Genomic DNA, 18,961 nt, shown 5'->3' on the forward strand with positions numbered 1-18,961 from the left:
GACTGACATTATGCATAGACCATCTCTGGAAGGAAACAAATAGAAACTGTTCATTGGCGCTGTTTGTGGGAAGGGGACTAGTCAGGACTGGAAGAAAAGTTGCTTTTAACCATGTGCCCACCATTACCACTTAAACTGTATTTCTTACGCTTGTAATGCATATTCAGAAAATACAATTGAATGAAAACTTCAAAAAATTAGAAGATTTTTAGAGTTGGGAAGATATGCACTGCCTGCACCGATGGGGTTACGGCTTCCTCCATCCTGTTTGAAGAGATGCAGGTTTCAGGCAGCTCTTCTAGAGCGGAACAATCTTGGTGGTGCCTCCTGGGGGAAAATCCGTGGCTAGATCTGAACGCTGTCATGACTTCACAGATTGGAAAACTTCTACAACTGTCCGTATGACTTCATTGAAATCTTTGATGGCCCACAAAGTGAATCTTCTTCGCTGGGGAGGTTCTGTTCCAGCACAACCCCAGTATTTACCTCCTCGGCAAATCGCCTGACCGTGGTCTTCCAGAGCGACGCCATTGTCACCAATGTTGGCTTTTCTGCATCCTATGAGGCTGTCCTGCAAGATGAGAACAACACTGGTGGGTTCTCGGATCATCGTAGCCCCTGGCCCTGCCTGGCAATGACAGGAAGGGCGGATGACTGACTCTGGTCAGGGAAAGGGGTCCCGAGTGCCGTAGTTTACCCTCCAGATCTGGCTAGAGAAAGTGGTTGAACGCCCAGTGCTGCCATGAAGCCACACGTCCACATACATCTGACGACAGAGCACGTGACCCCGGGTGAGAGGGTGCGTGGCTGATGCTGTCCCCGAGCCTTTGCACTCAGAACGCCTGCCTAGACGATGTGGGTCCTGACTAGGGCAACAGCAGCCAGGTCCCCAAGCTTTGTGCTTCCCACATCACACAGGGAGCTTGGGAACCTCCTTTGGGCTCTGTGAGCAGGCAGTCCTGTCTGGGAAAGAGCTTTAAAAAGCATGATGTCATTGTTTTGTTTTGTCACTAAGTTGTGTCCAACTCTTTTGCAAACTCATAGACTGTAGCCTGCCAAGCTCCTTTGTCCATGGGATTTCTGTCAAAAATACTGGAGTGGGTTGCCGTTTCCTCCTCCAGAGGATCTTCCCAACCCAGGGATCCAACCTGTGTGTCCTGCATAGCAGGCGGATTTCTTTATCGCTGAGCCACCTGGGAAGCCCTCAAAAAAGCCTACGCCACCCCAAATCACATTGACCAGAACCATGAAACCCAAAGTACCTTTGTAGGCTCTTTAACCCACCTCAGTCCCTTACTAGAATGAGAAGGGAGCCCTGGGAAGCTTGTCAGCTCAGAGGAGAGGCACAGAACTCCCTCGAAGGCAGAGCAGTGACCTGGGCATGTCTGTTTCCTAGACGCGATGCTCAGGCTGGCCGACGGCAGCCAGCCTTGCGAGGGCCGCGTGGAACTGCACTTCAACGGCAGCTGGGGGACCGTGTGTGATGACAGCTGGGACCTGCAGGACGCCGAGGTGGTGTGCCGGCAGCTGAGCTGCGGCGGAGCAGTGTCAGCCCCCGGGAGGGCAAGATTCGGCCGAGGCCTGGGCCCCATCGCCCTGGACGATGTGAGATGTGTGGGGACTGAAGCCAGGCTGTGGCAGTGTCTGCACGGCGGCTGGTTCTCCCACAACTGTGGCCACCACGAGGATGCTGGCGTTGTCTGCTCAGGTGAGCCTGATGCTGGGGCCCGGGGTGGGCAATACGACATTCCTGCTCCATGAGTCTTCACCCAAGTGTACTTAGAGCCATGAGGAAGTCCTGGATGGTCCCTGTTTCCCAAGCTTCAGCCCTGCATGGTCCCCGTCATGCGCCACCCACGGTGGTTGTTGTTGTTGTAGTCGCTAAGTCATGTGTGACTCTTTATGACCCTGTGGACTGTAGCACAACGGGCTTCTCTGTCCTCCACTATCTCCTGGAGTTTGCTCAAATTCATATCCATTGAGTCGATGATGTACCTAACCATCCTATCCTCTGCCACCCCCTTCTCCTTTTGCCTTCAATCTTTCCCAGCATCGGGGTCTTTTCCAGTGAGTCAGCTCTTTGGATCAGGCACCCAAAGTATTGGAGCTTCAACTTCAGCATCAATCCTTCCAATGAATATTGATGATTGATTTCCTTTGACTCGTTTGGTCTCCTTGTAGTCCAGGGACTCACAAGAGTCTTCTCCAGCACCACAATTCAAAAGCATCAATTCCTTGGTGCTCAACCTTCTTTATGGTCCAACTCTCACGACATCCACACATAACTACTGGAAGAAACAGAGCTTTGACTATACAGATCTTGGGAAAGTGATGTCTCTGTTTTTTAATACGCCGTCTAGGTTTGTCATAGCTTTTCTTCCAAGAGCAAGTGTCTTTTAATTTCATGGGTGCAGTTACAGTCTGCAGTGATTTTGGAACCCCAAAAAGAAAATCTGCCACTGTTTCCATTTTTTCCCCTTCTATTTGCCATAAGGTGATGGGACCAGATGCCATGATCTTAGTTTTTTGAATGTTGAGTTTCAAACCAGCTTTTTCACTCTCCTCTTCACCCCCATAAAGAGGCTTTTTAGTTCCTTTTCACTTTCTGCCATTAGAGTGGTGTCATCTGCATATCTAAGGTTGTTGATATTTCTCCCAGCAATCTTGATTCCATCTTGATATCTGAGGTTGTTGATATTTCTCCCAGCAATCTTGATTCCAGCTTGTGATTAATCCAGCCCAGCATTTCACATTATGTACCCACAGTTGAGTTTTCTTAATGCTTTCCTTTATATCAACTCTTCTCTCTTCACTTAAGTGAATTCATTTTACAAGGAAAATTTATATCATCACAATATGAAGGGTCAGGATCACTTGCCATGAATAGAAAATACATAGGAATAAATACAGCAGCAATAAAACAAAGTTAAAATGGTTAAAAATAAATAGTGAACTACCTAACCAATTCACAACCACCTACATCTGAAAATATCCTTAAGCAGAACAGAACTAAATGCAAGCTTTTATATTTTAATTCAATGAATGCATGACTCTGAAAATAGAAGTCATGTAACCTCAGATTTTCTGGCCCCCCACCAGTGATGGGTGATGCCTTGGGAATGGTCTCTCGGTTCAGACCCTCACCCGCACCAGTTTCACAGGTAACCAGGGATGCTCTGAGAGTCACAGAGCTGGGAGCCCAGCTCCTCACCCAGCATTCTTACTCCTCAGTTGTATCCCAGTTGAGCCTCTGCAGATAAATTCAGTACTTGGAGTCAAAAGACCCCCCTTTATCTCCACATCCTTCTGGCTTTGGCTGGCAAGAGGCAAACTGGTTCATCAGCTAGACTGGCAGCAACCACCTGAGACAGGAGGAAAGAACAAGCAGGGGGTGAAAGGCCTGAAAGGTTCTGAGAGGAGGAGAGAAGTGAAGAGCAGAATCAGTGCTCTCAGCAAAGCAGGAGCCATAGCATCAGAGGACAAGGCTGGGGACCTATGGGGCAGGAAGGTTTGGAGCAAGAGCCCTGGGTACCCAGGAGGTGGTGGAGGGGGGCGCAGAGGGGCCTGACCCAGCTCCACCACCCACTCTGGGGACCGTCTGCTCCTTCCCAGCGCTGACCTTGCCAGTGTATGTCCTTGAGACAAACGTGGTTCTGCCCTTTGCAGACTGACGTTTAGTCTGGGAGGCAAGACTACACCCAGGAAGAATTACAAAACCAAACCAACTGGCAAGATAGGTGCTCCACACAAGTCGACCATCCCTATGGCCTTTGTTTGCTACCCGCCCGCCCACCACCAAAATCCACAAAAATGACATTGCAGTTTCCGAATGGGACAGAAATAAAGTAGGACATATGGACATTGTAGCCATGGCAACTCAGGGCCATTCTCAGATGCCCAGATGGGGTACAGTTTCTTCCCCAAACAAGACATACACCTCATTGCTTCAAACAAGCAAATCTACCCCCTTGAATTTAAGAAGAATCAAGGGATGTAATCTGATTTACATGTCTCTTGATTTACGTCTCTCGTAGCCTCCCTGCCTTACTCAACACCGTCAGCGGCTGTGGGCCACCCAACTTCAGGTAATTGCAGTTGTTCTGAACTAAGTGGCTATAACTTGCCTTGGCAAAGTCACCATGGGAGATAGGGTTGTGATTCAAGGACCAGATGACCTGAGTTTGTTCCCCTGGCTTCACCTTCACCAGCAGTGGGACCTTGAGCAAATCCCTGAACCTCTCCATGCCTCGGTTTCCTCTTCTGGCTAAGGATGAGAAGGAAAATCATAGCATTGGTATCGTAAAGCCAGGCTGGGGTTCACTGGATCTCTCTACATAGAGTAGGGGGCTGCTTGCTGTGTGGGGCTCGCCAGTCAGATGTCAGCTATCTTCTTAACCCCACTTCCATCTCCCTGTCTTCTCACCTACTCCCTTCCATCACCCTGCAGGGTGTTGCGTCTGAAATTGCCTTCTGCTTGACAGAACTGTAAATGAAGGAGCCAAAATCACCACTCCTTAAGTCTTTCCCTGACTCTGATTGGCCCAGTCATTGTCACATTTTGAATTAGGTCAGCTCCTTTTCCATAGTCTTTAAGAATAAAATAAAATGTGCTGAGAAGAGTTAGAAAAAAAGAGAAGTGAACCCTAGCCTTTAATGAGCACTAGAGTAGGTTATACTGAAGAGCAGTGATCCCCAAAGGATGCTTGTTGACTTTAAAATATATCTACTGTTTGTTCATCTATCAACCCCTCTACTCCATGCTTTTATTTTCTTGAGCTTGTATGAGTTGGCTTGTACCTTTCCAGACACACCAGTTGGTGTGTTCTCCCCACAGAGAAAGGACTTGGGAAGGGAATCGAGTTAGAAACTAGATAATCTACAAGCCAGGGAGCCCTCCCCCCTCAAGCTTTGACTGAGAGTTAAATATGTTTGACACTTAAAGAGGTTGTTGTATAATTTTTTCTTTCACGTTCTGTCTGTCCTTAGCGTCTTTTCCAGTGCCAACAGAGGTGCCCACATCAACAGGTAATCTTTCCCATTTCTTCAACTGCCTTCCCTTTCACAGTTTTAGGTCAGAAAAGCTCCAGCATTACCATGGGAGAAAATGTCCCTGCAGAAAGCACCTTCCTCCTCAGCCTCAGGCCATACACATGGCTGCTGTTGAAGGAAGGGCTGATGAAGTCCAGGTTCACCTAGAAAATCCGCCTTTGGAAAGGGAGAGGAAAGAGGCTGGGAGATGCAAGGATGGCTTGTGGGAACCGGAGTGGAAGCCAGCAAGGCTGGAATGGGAGTACCTGGCTGACCCCACACCTCCACCCAGTCCTGCTGTGAGCTTCCCTCAGCTGTGTTCTGAACATATCCAACCTCTATTCTTTTTTGTAACACTGCCCTTTGACCGTGGGGAGCGGCCTGCGATGACTGCCCTTTATACTTCCCAGAGCATCATTGCATGCGGTGACACCTGATCCTGGGGATGATGTACATGCAAATTATTGTTCTTGTCACTTGATCAGTGTGTACAAGGCTCTCAGAGAATCTTACACACACACACACACACACACACACACGTCCACACAACAGTTAGTGTGTGCCTGATAGCTTCTCATGAAAAGTCCAACAAACCCTGTGAGTGCCAGAGACCAAGACGTCACAGCAAGAAGGGGCAGCTGTGCAGGGAGGCAGGGCTCTGGAGCAGCTGGCTAAGGAGCAAAACCATTTCTTAGTCAGCTGTAATGCTGAAAAAACACAAAGTAATACCCAGGGCAAACTTAAAATGAAGAGGGGCAGTAGATTTGTTCTCATCCATGTTCAGTGCCCAAATTCCAAGAGATACGGACTCTTCCAGTGGCCTCTCTGCACAAGCCTTGATGGGTGTCATTGTTTGGATTGTCCACCAAGGTCTGGGCCTGCGGCTGGCTGATGGGTCAAACCGGTGTGAGGGCCGAGTGGAAGTCCGCCATGCCGACACCTGGGGCACCGTGTGTGACGACAGCTGGTCCATCGAGGATGCCCACGTGGTCTGCAAGCAGCTTGGCTGTGGCCGGGCCGTGTCTGCCCTCCTGGGGGCCAGATTCAGCCCCGGGGCAGGCAGCATTCTCTTGGACGATGTCAACTGCACAGGCAGTGAGTCTTCCCTGGCGCAGTGCCCTCACAGCGGCTGGTTCACCCACAACTGCGGGCACCATGAAGACGCTGGTGTCGTCTGCTCAGGTGAGCACAGGTGTCTTCTGGGCCAGGCGCAGAGCTGCCCAGGCCAAGCCTGGAATTTTCACATTGAGTCTGGAATTCCTCCATGCCTTCAACCTTTCACTGTACTCCAGATGGCAGATTTCTATTCTAACTCTGAAAAATATGCCAGCTGCTTAACATATGGGAGGACACCATCCAGCTTGAGTGTCTGCAAAGATTAATCAGTTGTAAAATAAAGAAACTAATAGTACTTATTTCATAAAGCTGATGGGTGGATTAAGTGAAACATTCCGTGTAGAATACGTAGTCAAGCATATAACACATTGTCAATGTACAAAAAGAATCCTGCCAGTGCAGGAAACCTGCGTTCGATTCCTGGGTCCAGAAGATCCCCAGGAGGAGGACATGGCAACCCACTTCAGTATTCTTGCCTGGGAAATCTCATGGGGAGAGGAGCCTGGCGGGCTACAGTTCAGTGGGTTGCAAACAGTCGGACATAACTTAGTGACTAAACACACACAAAAACACAAATGTGCAAAAACTTTAATTATTTTACTGTTGGCGGTGGTATTTTGGTTGCCAAGGCAAACTGTCTGAATCACTAGCTCAGAGATTTTAGCCAGGTGAGACAGCCCACAGCTGGCTGTGAAAACCCAGAGGCACAGCCCTGGATGCTTCAGGACAGTTGTTTCCCAGGCCTGTTGAGCAGCATGCTAACTGAGACTGTGATCTTTGAACCACTCCACCACCCTGGCTTCTGTTAATCCATCCTCCTGTTTCCTTTATCTCTGCAGATTCGGCAGCTGCTGGGAATCCAGGTACTTGTGCGCTCACATCCATTTTACTTGCTGATTGGTGACTAGCCATCTGGTGCAGGGTCCCCACGCTGGTCTTCCTTCCCAGTCTTAACCATGATGCTCTGAGGTCCTGACCCTTCCACCCTCCCAGAATGTGAAGCTGCCCCCAGTTCCGTGGGGGCCCTGCTTTGTACCCAGAAGGGAGGCTGTCCTGGGTGTTAGCATGCTGATATGTCATTGCTTCTGCATGTGAGAGCTGCACTTCGGTGAGACTCTGAGACACTAGTTCTTGACCCAGAACGGTGGCTCATGCTGCAGAGGCCATGGGGGCCAGAGACAGGAAGGTCTGGGGGCAGGTGGGCCTGGGTAGGAGCGGCTTCTCCCCTGGGAACACCCCTACCTGGGGCCTGGGATGCTGCCCCTGAATTCTGTGGCACTAACAAGATGCCCCCATCCTAGGGATCCATATCTGCATGATCCCAAAGTGAAAGTGAAAGTCGCTCAGTCCTGTCCAACTCTTTGCAACCCCATGGACTATATAGAGTCCATGAAATTCTCCAGGCCAGAATACTGGAGTGGGTAGCCTTTCCCCAGGAGATCTTCCCAACCCAGGGATCGAACCCAGGTCTCCTGCATTGCAGGCGGATTCTTTACCAGCTGAGCCACCAGGAAAGCCCAACAATACTGGAATAGATAGCCTATCCCTTCTCCAGAGGATATTCCCGATCCAGAAATCACACTGGGGTCTCCTGCATTGCAGGCGGATTCTTTACCAGCTGAGCTATCAGAGACAGCATCACTCTTAATTCTGCTATTTCCTTATTACCAACTGGAATGATGTGTACACATTTACGAGCTATCATATTTTAAATGGCAACTATTTAATGAGATATTAGAAGGGATGGTTTAAAGGCAAACTCATATGTGTGATTAGGATGGTACCTGAGAAAAACATGGGCTTTCCTGGTGGCTCAGACAATAAAGAATCTCCTGCAATGCAGGAGACCTGGGTTTGATCCCTGCGTTGGGAAGGTCCCCTGGAGAAGGGAATGGCTACCCACTCCAGTAGTCTTGCTGGAGAATCCCATAGACAGAGGAGCCTGGCATGCTGTGTTGGACACAACTGAGCGACTAACACTTTCACTTCACTGAGAAGAATATGAACTTTCATTGTGCTTGTTTGGAATGTCCTCATGGTGACTTATTTTTCTTTTTTATCTCTATAGTTACTTCAACTCCTGGGGAACAGTCACATGTTTACCAACCAATAGGTACTGTTTCCATTCTTATATTTTGAATCTGTTTTTCTAAGGCTGGGGTCCCGCCATTAGTGGCCAAGAGAAATGTAGCCAACATTATTCTCATAGTCCTGTATGGAGAAAAATCTGCTCATTAAAGGAACATGGGTGTTCCTCATGTAGGGACCTTTTCAGGGAGAACAAATAACCCACCTGCCCTGGGTTATAGTCATGGAAAGGCCTTATGAAGGCCCTGACCCACACAGGGCTCTGGTGGGTCCTTCTCAAAGAGGAAGCCCACCAAGCAGCCCCAAACCCTGGGACTCAGAATCTGAGGACTGACTTCGCCTGCTTTTAATTCAGGGCTCAGTGTCACTTAACCAAATCCTTACCTTCTTGAGCGATGATACCATCTCTTCTGCTACTTGTTCTCCTAACCTCTGACTTCCTCCATCATTCTCCAATGAATATAGTTTTCAAATTCAAGAAAAGTGAAAATAACTTTGTCCTGAAAATTTCATAATATACTTTGAGAGATCAGGGCTAGAAAAGCAGTCTGAATCCTAAGCCTTCAGCTGAACTGTGTTTAATTTTGAGAGAAACAACTTGAGAAATGACACCCGAGAGAGGATGAAGACTGGTTATTTTTATTTATTTATAATTTATTTACTTGGCCATGTCATGCCTTACCTGTGGCATGTGGGATCTAATTCCTAGATCAGGGGTTGAACCCTGATTCCCTGCATTGGGAACATGGAGTGTTAGCCCCTGGACCACCAGGGAAATTCGTAGAAGGTTATTTTTAGGTGTGTGTGTCTCCTTCAAGGGGCTTTCCTGATGACTCAGTGGTAAAGAATCTGCCTGAAGTGCAGGAGACTCAAGAGATGCAAATTCCATCTCTGGGTCAGGAAGATCCCCTGGAAAAGGAACTGGCAACCCGTTCCAGTGTTCTTGCCTGGGAAATCCATGGACAGAGGAGCCTGGTGGGCTACAGTCTGTGTGGTCGCAAAGAGTTGGATGTGACTGAGCGTGCACACACACGCATACTACGTCTGTTACAAAGCCAGCAAGGTCACTTGTGTTCCATAAAGAAACTGCCCAGTGAGGAAAGCACTGTAGAGTCTGTGCTAAATTTCAGATACAGAAAAGCCGTCCTTTTCTTTCTTCTGGGCATGTCATTCCCCGTGAATGTATGCAAAGCGCCCACAAACTGGGGTGGATTCTCTAGCTGGAAAGTCTTCTCATTTGAGAAGGGAGGGAAGCTTGTCAAGCCGGCCTGGCTCTGGGCTCCTGTAGATCTGCTGGTGGTGAGGCTGGCCAGCGGCAGGAAGGAGGTGTGAGGGCCACGTGGAGATCTACCACCACGGCACCTGGGGGACGGTATGTGACGACCCCAGGACCCGCCGGCCGCCTGGGTGTTGTGCCGGCAGCTGGGCTGGCGGCCCTGAGGAGCAGTCTGTTTGGTGATGGCTTCGGCCCCATCTCCCTGGACCACGTGCCATGCATGGGCGATCAGCCCACCTGGGCCGGTGCTGGCACCTCAGCCTGTCTATCCACAACTGTGGACCCCACGAGGATGCCGGGGCCGTCTGCGCAGGTACTGGACCTTCCCTGAGACCTGACCTCCTACCCTAGCAGCAGAGCCCCATCTGCCAAGCAAGCCGACCCCACAGGGTTTGGGACTCCAGGGCAGGCGAACGACTTGTGAGGAAGCTTGAGTCCCATCAGGGTCCCCCAAACACAAGGTCAAGACCCCTTCTCAACATTGTTCAGCAGGTCTCTGGGTCATTCCTAACCTCTCTTCATTTGCTGATCTACCCAATGCTGAGTCAACACCCTTGAGTTCACTTTAGAGTCCAGTCCCTCCCATCTTCAAGGAATTGCCAGGTCCCCTCTGTCATCCACCCACTGGGGTAATTCATTGCACTTCCTGTGTCTTGAAATGATCTGTTGTGAGCTTTAAAGCCAACTTAGTAGTGCTGTGTTGGGAAATTCCATGAACAAAACCGGGTTCCTCTCACCTATGTCCCTTGTGAAAACGTCAACGCTACTTCTTTTGGCCCCAGTGATTTGAGATAGTTTCCCTTTCTTCTTTTGATAATTCAGCCCAATTATGCACCATACAAGACTGCCAAAAAAATGTAAAACAGAAAAGGAAATCTGATGAAATGAAAACACCCACTGCCCAGCTTCTCTTACTTTTTAAGAGCAAAGACCGGAAGAATAGGATTCAGTCCATCTGTCCATTTATTTAACAGAAATTTACTGAGCACTCTGGGCTCCCCAGGTGGTGCTGGTGGTACAGAATCTCCCTGCCAATGCAGCAGATGTAAAAGATGTGGGTTCGATCCCTGAATTGGGAAGATCCCCTGGAGAGGGAATGGCAACCCATTCCAGTATTCCTGCCTGGAGAACTCCATGGACACTGGAGCCTGGTGAGCTACAGTCCATGGGGTCTCAAAGAGTTGGACGGGACTGAGCACACAGGCACTGAGCACTTTATATTCACCAGACACGACTCTAGGTGAATATAGTAACAAGAGCAGCAGACAGCCATCCTGCCCCCAGAGTGCTTACATTCCAGTGCGAGGCTTCAAGATCACGTCTGTGTTTCAGCCATGATAGATCATTACAAGAATAAATGAACGCTGAATTGGGGCTCATAATACCCTTTCTTGTGTTAGACAACCACTTTCTCCTAACACTTAGACAACTTAGTACTATGTCATAAGCTAGTTTGTTGGATGAAGATGAGAAACCAATGTTAGAAACCTAAAGTCAGGATTGGGAAGCTTCCTGTATGTGCGTGATCAGTTGCTTCCATCATGTCTGACTCTTTTGCAACCCCATGGACTGTAGCCCACAGGCTTCTCTGTATATGGGATCCTCCAGGCAAGAATACTGGAGTGGGTTGCCATCCCCTTCTCCAGGGGATCTTCCTGACCCAGGGATCAAAACTGTGTCCCCTGTATCTCCTGCTTTGCAGGTGGGTTCTTTAGCCACTGAGCCACCCTGGAAGCCCAGGAAGGTTCCTAGTACTTTGCAATTCTAGGAAATGTTTTCTCTTCACTGCATCCAGGAAACAGGCTTTCTGATCCACCCAGGGAGATCACACTGTTCCCACAATAATAAATGTTTGCTTCCCACTTCCTTCCTCATGCATCCCTGTCTCTGTTCCAGTCTCACCCAAGCAGCCTTTATCTTTTTTTTTAAATTTTACTTTATTTTTAAACTTTACATAATTGTATTAGTTGTGCCAAATATCAAAATGAATCCACCACAGGTATACATGTGTTCCCCATCCTGAACCCTCCTCCCTCCTCCCTCCCCATACCATCCCTCTGGGTCGTCCCAGTGCACTAGCCCCAAGCATCCAGTATCGTGCATCGAACCTGGACTGGCAACTCGTTTCTTACATGATATTTTACATGTTTCAACGTCATTCTCCCAAATCTTCCCACCCTCTCCCTCTCCCACAGAGTCCATAAGACTGTTCTATACATCAGTGTCTCTTTTGCTGTCTCGTACACTGGGTTATTGTTACCATCTTTCTAAATTCCATATACATGCGTTAGTATAATGTCACATTTTGGGTCTTTTTGTATCTAATTTGCATATCTGAGGTACAAATCTTTAAAATATTGGGTTGGCCATAAAGTGCATTTGGGGTTTTCCCTAAGCTGGAACCTGAAAACCCAAACGCACCTTGTGGCCAACCCAATCAAACAGTAGCTTCTAAATTTCTTACAAGTGGGTGGGATTTTTGTTTGGATTTTATCTTATTTTGGTCTCTGGTTTGTTTTTATCATTTCAGCATCAGCGACAGAAACGATCACCTCACCTGGTAATTTTATTTTCTTGCTAGCTTGATATAAATCATAGATATATAGACTGCCTTGCATACGGTTAGGGTTAAAGTTTATACCTCATATGAAGATAACCAGCAAGCTCATATCAAACTAACATAAAGTACTCATATATTTCTTGAGTAACGTAGGCGTGAATTGGACAGATACTGATTACATGCCTTCAGTACGTAGGACACTGTTCATCATGCTTCTGAGTCCTGGGTGCCACAGTAGGGAAGTCAGGAGCTTTGTTCATACTCACAACAGTGTCCACACATTTGGGAATTCAGTGAGTTAATTTTTAACTCACAGGACTTCAGGCATCTCAGGCAAAAAATATACCTCTAGTCTGCATTTTCAGGAAACAATCGAGTCCCACATCTCCCATGTGTGTTTCACTTTATAGCACACCAATCCAATGATAGGCGAACTTTTATAAAGCATTTACGGGACTTCGCTGGTGGTCCAGTGGTTAAGACTCTGTGCTTCTGCTGCAGTAGACAAAGATTCGATCCCTGGTCTGGGAACTAAGATCCCACATGCTGTGCAGTCAAAAAAAAAAAAAAAAGCATTTGCATGGCTAAGTAAGTTGAAAGTGGAAGTGAAAGTCACCCAGTTGTGTCTGACTCTTTGCGACCCCATGGACTATACAGTCCATGCAATTCTCCAGGCCAGAATACTGGGGTGGGTAGCCTTTCACTTCTCCAGGGGATCTTCACAACCCAGGGATCGAACCCAGGTCCTGAACTGCAGGCAGATTCTTTACCAGCTGAGCCACAAGGGAAGCCCAACATTACTGGAGTGGGTAGCCTTTCCCTTCTTCAGGGGATCTTCCTGACCCAGGGATCGAACCCAGGTCCTGCACTGCAGGCAGATTCTTTACCAGCTGAGCCACAAGGGAAGCCCATAATAAGTTGGGGAAATACAATACCCCTCTCTTGAGGATTCAGTCTATTAAAATGTTCAAGCTCTGACAAGCCCTACCCTAAGGGGTCTTCTTTAAACTTGGCAATATGGAATGTTTCTCAAACTTCTTTGACTGCTGAGACCTTCTGGGTTTGAGTAGAAATGCAGCATCACAGAATTTGGAGCCAGAGAACCTGGGATTATGGTCTGGCTCCAGCCTTATACCTTTGGGTGACAACTGGCCAAGTCCCCTTCCTTCTCAGAGCCTCTGTTTCATCATCTGCAGAATGGGAGGGTGGCACTTGTTTGAGGATTGGGTGGCACACTCCTGGGCAAGCTGTCAGTGATGGGAGCTTTTTGTTGCATCCCTGAGGGGTGTGTGTGCTGCCACCTCTTGGGACCTGCCTGGTTCTCTAGGTGAGCAACTCACGTGTCCTTTGGTAAACTCCCCTCTTGTGGACACTGGGGATCATCTTAGGACCTGAGTTGATCAATATACAACCAAGCAAGTTGGAGAAATACCATCTCAATCCAAGTCAATTCAACTCAAATATTCTCTGAACTGTAAACAGTTATGTAAGTAGCTCACAGTTCCTATTTTTAAAGTCTCAGAGCTCTCTGCCAAACTTGATAGAAATGGATATTCTATGGAAAATCAGACGATGAAACAGATATGTCTCCTTGGATATATGAGAATCAGCTACCAGATGTCTCAGCCAAGGACAAATTCAATATGGCATCATCGCAGTGTAACATCTTTACAAGAGTCGGAAGAAATCTTAGAGATTGTTCAGACCTGAAGTTACAAAGACGCAGCTGGCAGACTAGTTTTGACCTACAGATGGGTTTTGTTTCAGACAACAGAGTTTTGCCTATGCGAAGTTTCATTCTTTTTAATACCACATTTTAAAAGTAGGAGATTTCATATAAAAGTCCAGATTTCAAGCTTTGATGGGGAGGCCAGAGGCTGGGAAATACAAGTGTGAATTTTCACAGGGCACTGATTGTCCAGGGAAGAGAGGGGACGGGTTTCCCTTTATGGGCACATGCTGTTTGTCTAGTTTCCTCCTGGCCCGTGCCGATTATTTCTGGACCTGGAGTCATCTCCACTTGGATGCTTGGTGCCTCTCAAATTTTAATGTGTCTATAAATCACCTGGAGATCTTGTTAAGATGCAGATTACGATTCAGTTCCTTGAGGGAGAGTGAGGGGTGGGGTGGGGTTTTAAATGTCTGCCTTTCTCACAGGATGGTGCGGATGCTGCTAGTCCATGGACTTCATTTTTCAGATGCATCCTCTGAAGTTTCAAGATGCAAAGGAACTTGTCCAAAGTCACATGCCTGTTTACACACAGAGAAGAGACTAGAACCCAAATCTCCTGGGTCCCAGACCCAAGTATCACCTCCTCCACTATTTATTTCCCTTAGCTTAATGGAAAGGAGAACAGGAGAATCAAATAGTAACAGAGCATAATCAAATATGAACAAGACTGGGATATAATTTGTAAGCAGGGTAATTCTTTTAAAAATTTTACCAATGAACGTGATTGAAAAGAATGGTATTTAATTACAGTTTTCTATAAATTGTGCTTGTTTTGACAGTTCCTGCCTCAGTTTCAGCCACAGATTTGGTCCTTATGACTGGTAACAAGTTTTCTGCTGATTTGTCCTCTTACTAATGTTAAGAGATAATGATGTGTTGAAATTCTACCTAAAGAGTACTGTTGGCCCAGGGGTCACTTGGCTGAATTAATCCCTTGGAAAATAGACTAGAATCCAGAAATAGACAAATATACAGTGAAGTTGAGGTCCCAACACTCAAGGAAAGCACTTGCATACACCTGGGAGTGATCCACAGAATCTACTGTTCATACTTCCTACACACACTTTAACAATTGGCACTCTGGTCTCCCTGCTGACTGTGTATTATGAGAGACAACAGATTAGGGAGGAGGTGCAGAGACTGGGAGGGGGAGACCTCATAGAAGAGCCACAGTGGTAAGGGCAGGAAATGCTAACAGACAGCCACAGAAGGGTTCAGAAAACCGTTCAGTGTCACCAGCCTCCCAGGGTCCAGCCCCGGTTGGATCCAGGGATTCCCTCAGGAGTACTGTGTTGGCGATTAGAATAGCAAAGCAGAGATTTATTAGATGCTCAATAATAACTGGTTTATGCGGAAAATCAATATAATCTGTGACACCAGGTAGGCTCTGTCCACGGAGGCTTCAGGCGCCCTCTCGAATAGCGGAAGGTGCCCCACCTTAGGCACCTTCTCGAGTGGGTCTTAGAAGCCCAGGCAAGTAAGTGGTCCCAGAGGACCCCCACGCTCAAATTATTTTGGCCTGAAGGAAGAACAGAAGAGAAAAGGAGGAAAAGGAAACAAGAAAGAACGACATGGGGAGACCAAGCTTTGAACAAGGCCCATAGCTTTATTTTCAACAGGGGCTTTTATACCCTAAGTTGCACATAGAGGATAATCAGATCAGATCAGATCAGTCGCTCAGTCATGTCTGACTCTTTGAGACCCCATGAATTGCAGCACGCCAGGCTTCCTTGTCCATCACCAACTCCCCGAGTTCACTCAGACTCACGTCCATCGAGTCAGTGATGCCATCAAGCCATCTCATCCTCTGTCGTCCCCTTCTCCTCCTGCCCCCAATCCCTCCCAGCATCAGTCTTTTCCAATGAGTCAACTCTTCGCATGAGGTGACCAAAGTACTGGAGTTTCAGCTTTAGCATCATTCCTTCCAAAGAAATCCCAGGGTTGATCTCCTTCAGAATGGACTGCTTGGATCTCCTTGCAGGGATGTGAAATCATGCAAAGTCAGCAGTCTTTGATCCTTATTGAGACCAGGCTTTCTTTTCTGCAAATTTATTGTATACAAATGGTTTAGGTGATTTATATCATCTTCTGGCCAGAAGGCCTGTTAACATTTTATGACTCTGATAAAGGTTTGTCAACCATAAGACTTATTTTCTCTAGGAGTAATTATTTTAAAGTTTGGCGCCATCCTCCAAAGGTGTTAGATAAAGTTGCATTCCTATAGGGCAAAGGTGCAATGGGTTTACAACAAAGGAAAGAATTTATTACCTTAAGGGTCTACAGTTGTTAACACCAAGGCCACTACTTATTTTTTCTACATACCAACTGTATTAATTAATACACTTCCAAGGAGACAATACAGGGGATGTGGAAACTTGGCAGCAAGCATTGGCTCAACAACGAAATCTTCTACTAGTTCTATTCTGACAATTTCTAACTCTCTATACTATTTGAATATCTTAAGCTCCCCGTGCCTCTCACAGTTGGGAGACTGTAAACAATCGTATGCATAGCTGTAGGAGTCCAGGTAAACCTGTCAGGCAAGTTAGAGAGCCATCTGAGGGGTTTGTAAACTAAAACACTCTTGTCATGCCCAGGAACTTTATTAACTGGAGCTGTAAGTTAACTCTTTTTCAGAGAGAGAGAGATGGTGGTGGGGGACAGCCCCCCGTAAAGTCAGAGGTATAGGTGAGAGCACAAAGCAGTAAAGTAGGCAGACTCTGGTTTTGGGGGTAGATGTTTGAGAATTTCCAGGGGGACTCCTGAGGCTCGGATCCCAACTTTGCATATGCCGAGCCTTCTTCCTCATGACCTTTGCCACGGGCGGAATTCCTCACGCTGGCTCTCGGCACCAGCCTTTCTAAATACCACAATTTGAAGCAAAAGTACCCACTAAACTCAACATCCTTTGAGATACCTCCTTAATACAACCTTGAACAGCAATGGTTTCTTCTTAATGAGCCTGAATCACGCAAGTTAAAATATGACCAGTATCTTCTGTTTAAGAGGACAGGGAAACTTGGTTTCTTTCAGGAGAGTTTTAATTTATAACAGCTCATGTTTTTATTTTTGCTATCCAAAAAAAGTTTATTGAAGGATAGATGATTTACAGTTTTATTTAAGTGTTAATTTCCGCTGTATAGCTAATGACTCAGTTACATACATATAAACGTATTTTTATATTCTTTTCCATTATAGTTTATCACTGGATGGTTCCCAGTGCTATGCAGCAGGACCTTGCTGTTGATCCATCCCATATATAATAGTTTGCATCTGCTCACACCATCCCTCTTGCCATTTTGCCAGAGGCTCTGATATTCTAATGAACAGAAGATCTGTATTTAAGAGACAGAGAAATGTACAGTTTATCTTGAAGAGATAGGATAAGTGATAAGCTTTAATTAGGAAGACAACAAAATAGGAAAATATTAACACAGAATACAGCAGACAATTTGACTGTGGTACTAAAATGGCGATAGGTGTCAATTAGCATTGCATAGAAAAGATTTAAAACCGCCTAATAAACATTTAACCTCAGAGCAGGGCCTGATAACAGAGAAATGGCTGCAGAGCGTGTTTCCACTTTGGTTGACTGCTGTGTGTGTACAAGCACAGTAGTTCAGGGCACACACCACTCGTGTTTTTATTGAGGTGCTTAAACTTTTATTCAAGAGGGTGGGAGACAGTTCTCGCACTTAAATTTTTCCAACAGCAAAGCCTGGTTAATGAGATAATAGGAAAGGTACAATCATGTGTATTAGAAAAAGAATAAGAACTTTCTGATCCACTGACTAACTTTGCTGTTTGTGTTTCATATTCAGGCATCCTTCCGACCTCAGCAGAAGTGACTCCTTCACCTGGTAATGCCCTCTGCCCACTGCAAATGTAGATGGATGAGACAGCAAGGTTGCCTGTGTATGCCACCAGGGCCAAGACTAGGACAGCTCTGGGGAGGTGTATCGTCAGGGTATTGTTGTCTTTGGAGCAGAGTGCCTTGTCTGGGCCAGACCCTGCAGCAGGCGTGGGGACTCGAGGGGTCAGGCAGGCAGAGAGGGGGTCTCCCTGGCCAGGTCAGCTCGCCTGTTGCAGGTTCTCACAGCATCGCGAAGCTCTCCATAGCGCTTGTCACAGGAGCAGTTCTGCAGAGCAGGAGCCATACCTAGTTTTGTTGGTTGCCCCACTCTAGCGTTTAGCACAGTGCCTACCAGAATAGATAAATAAATCAAGACTTACTGATTAAATAATGAAGTCCGTGGTTTCCATAGGCTTCCCCAAAGGCTCAGTGGGTAAAAAAAAAAAAAATTGACCTGCAATGCAGGAAACTCAGGTGTGATCGCTGGGTTGGGAAGATCCCCTGGAGTAGGAAATGGCAACCCACTCCAGTATTCTCGCCTGGAAAATCCCATGGACTGAGGGCCTGGCGGGATACCATCCATGGAGTCACAAGAGTCGGACACGACTGAGCACGCACACATGCACGCGTGGTTTACGACAGCACACACGCATGGTTTCTATGCTCCAGGGACAGAGAGAAGAAAATTAATTAACTGTAATACAACTATTTTTTGCCATTTGGCAAGTTTTGATCAATTGTCTTTTCTTATCTCCAGCATCTCTGAGTATTGCTGTAACCACCTCGACAGGTAATTAATTTTGATGTTATTTCGGGCTTTGTCTGTCTTATTAATTATTCTCTTATAAATTACTTGCTTATAAATTATTTGATTTTCCAATGAGCTCATTAAATAACTATTTATGTCATGATAAATTCTTTGAAAGTTTTAAAACATGTTTATGATAAATTCTTTGAAAGCTTTAAATATGTTTATACTGACCTGACTCAAAAAAGGCCACACTAACTGCCTGGGCCAAGGGTGAAATTAGTCCAGCCAATTCAGCCAAACACAAGCACTGAGTCATTTGCTGGACTGACTGGTGGTCGAATGTCAACCGTCCATGAAGGAACCTTCTCCTGAACACCAGCCATCATGTAGGTGTTGTCAGACTGGTGGAGAGTCAGACCATGGCTTTTACTGATCCTTCTGAATGTTCATCCAGCATTCAGTGAATATGGCCATGTGCCAAGGTAGTGAGGGATGCAGAATTGACCAGGGTAACAAATAACTCTCCTCTTGGATGTTGTTGGACTTTGAGTGATGCC

General features: G+C 46.7%; 2 protein-coding genes across 2 annotated transcripts in view; both read left to right on the top strand.

Annotated features, from left to right (window-relative positions):
* LOC133239614 (deleted in malignant brain tumors 1 protein-like) overlaps positions 1-18,961 on the top strand; it is an 82,594-nt gene that overhangs the window by 47,443 nt on the left and 16,190 nt on the right. The window contains exons 26-33 of the mRNA XM_061403970.1: positions 376-593; positions 1,397-1,708; positions 4,035-4,085; positions 4,987-5,454; positions 5,899-6,210; positions 6,984-7,044; positions 8,213-8,257; positions 9,521-9,753. Of these exons, the coding sequence (XP_061259954.1) occupies positions 376-593; positions 1,397-1,708; positions 4,035-4,085; positions 4,987-5,454; positions 5,899-6,210; positions 6,984-7,044; positions 8,213-8,257; positions 9,521-9,753 (1,700 nt within the window). The remainder of the gene's footprint in view (positions 1-375; positions 594-1,396; positions 1,709-4,034; positions 4,086-4,986; positions 5,455-5,898; positions 6,211-6,983; positions 7,045-8,212; positions 8,258-9,520; positions 9,754-18,961) is intronic.
* On the top strand, positions 5,688-18,508 carry LOC133239502 (putative DMBT1-like protein). Its single transcript, XM_061403768.1, has 5 exons — positions 5,688-6,210; positions 6,984-7,007; positions 8,213-8,257; positions 17,622-17,660; positions 18,411-18,508. Exons 1-5 carry the CDS (start codon positions 5,805-5,807, stop codon positions 18,449-18,451), a joined length of 555 nt encoding a protein of 184 aa, XP_061259752.1. The 5' UTR covers positions 5,688-5,804; the 3' UTR covers positions 18,452-18,508.

The sequence above is a fragment of the Bos javanicus genome, chromosome 26 (assembly GCF_032452875.1).
Source record: "Bos javanicus breed banteng chromosome 26, ARS-OSU_banteng_1.0, whole genome shotgun sequence".
In the NCBI taxonomy this organism is placed as follows: domain Eukaryota; kingdom Metazoa; phylum Chordata; class Mammalia; order Artiodactyla; family Bovidae; genus Bos; species Bos javanicus.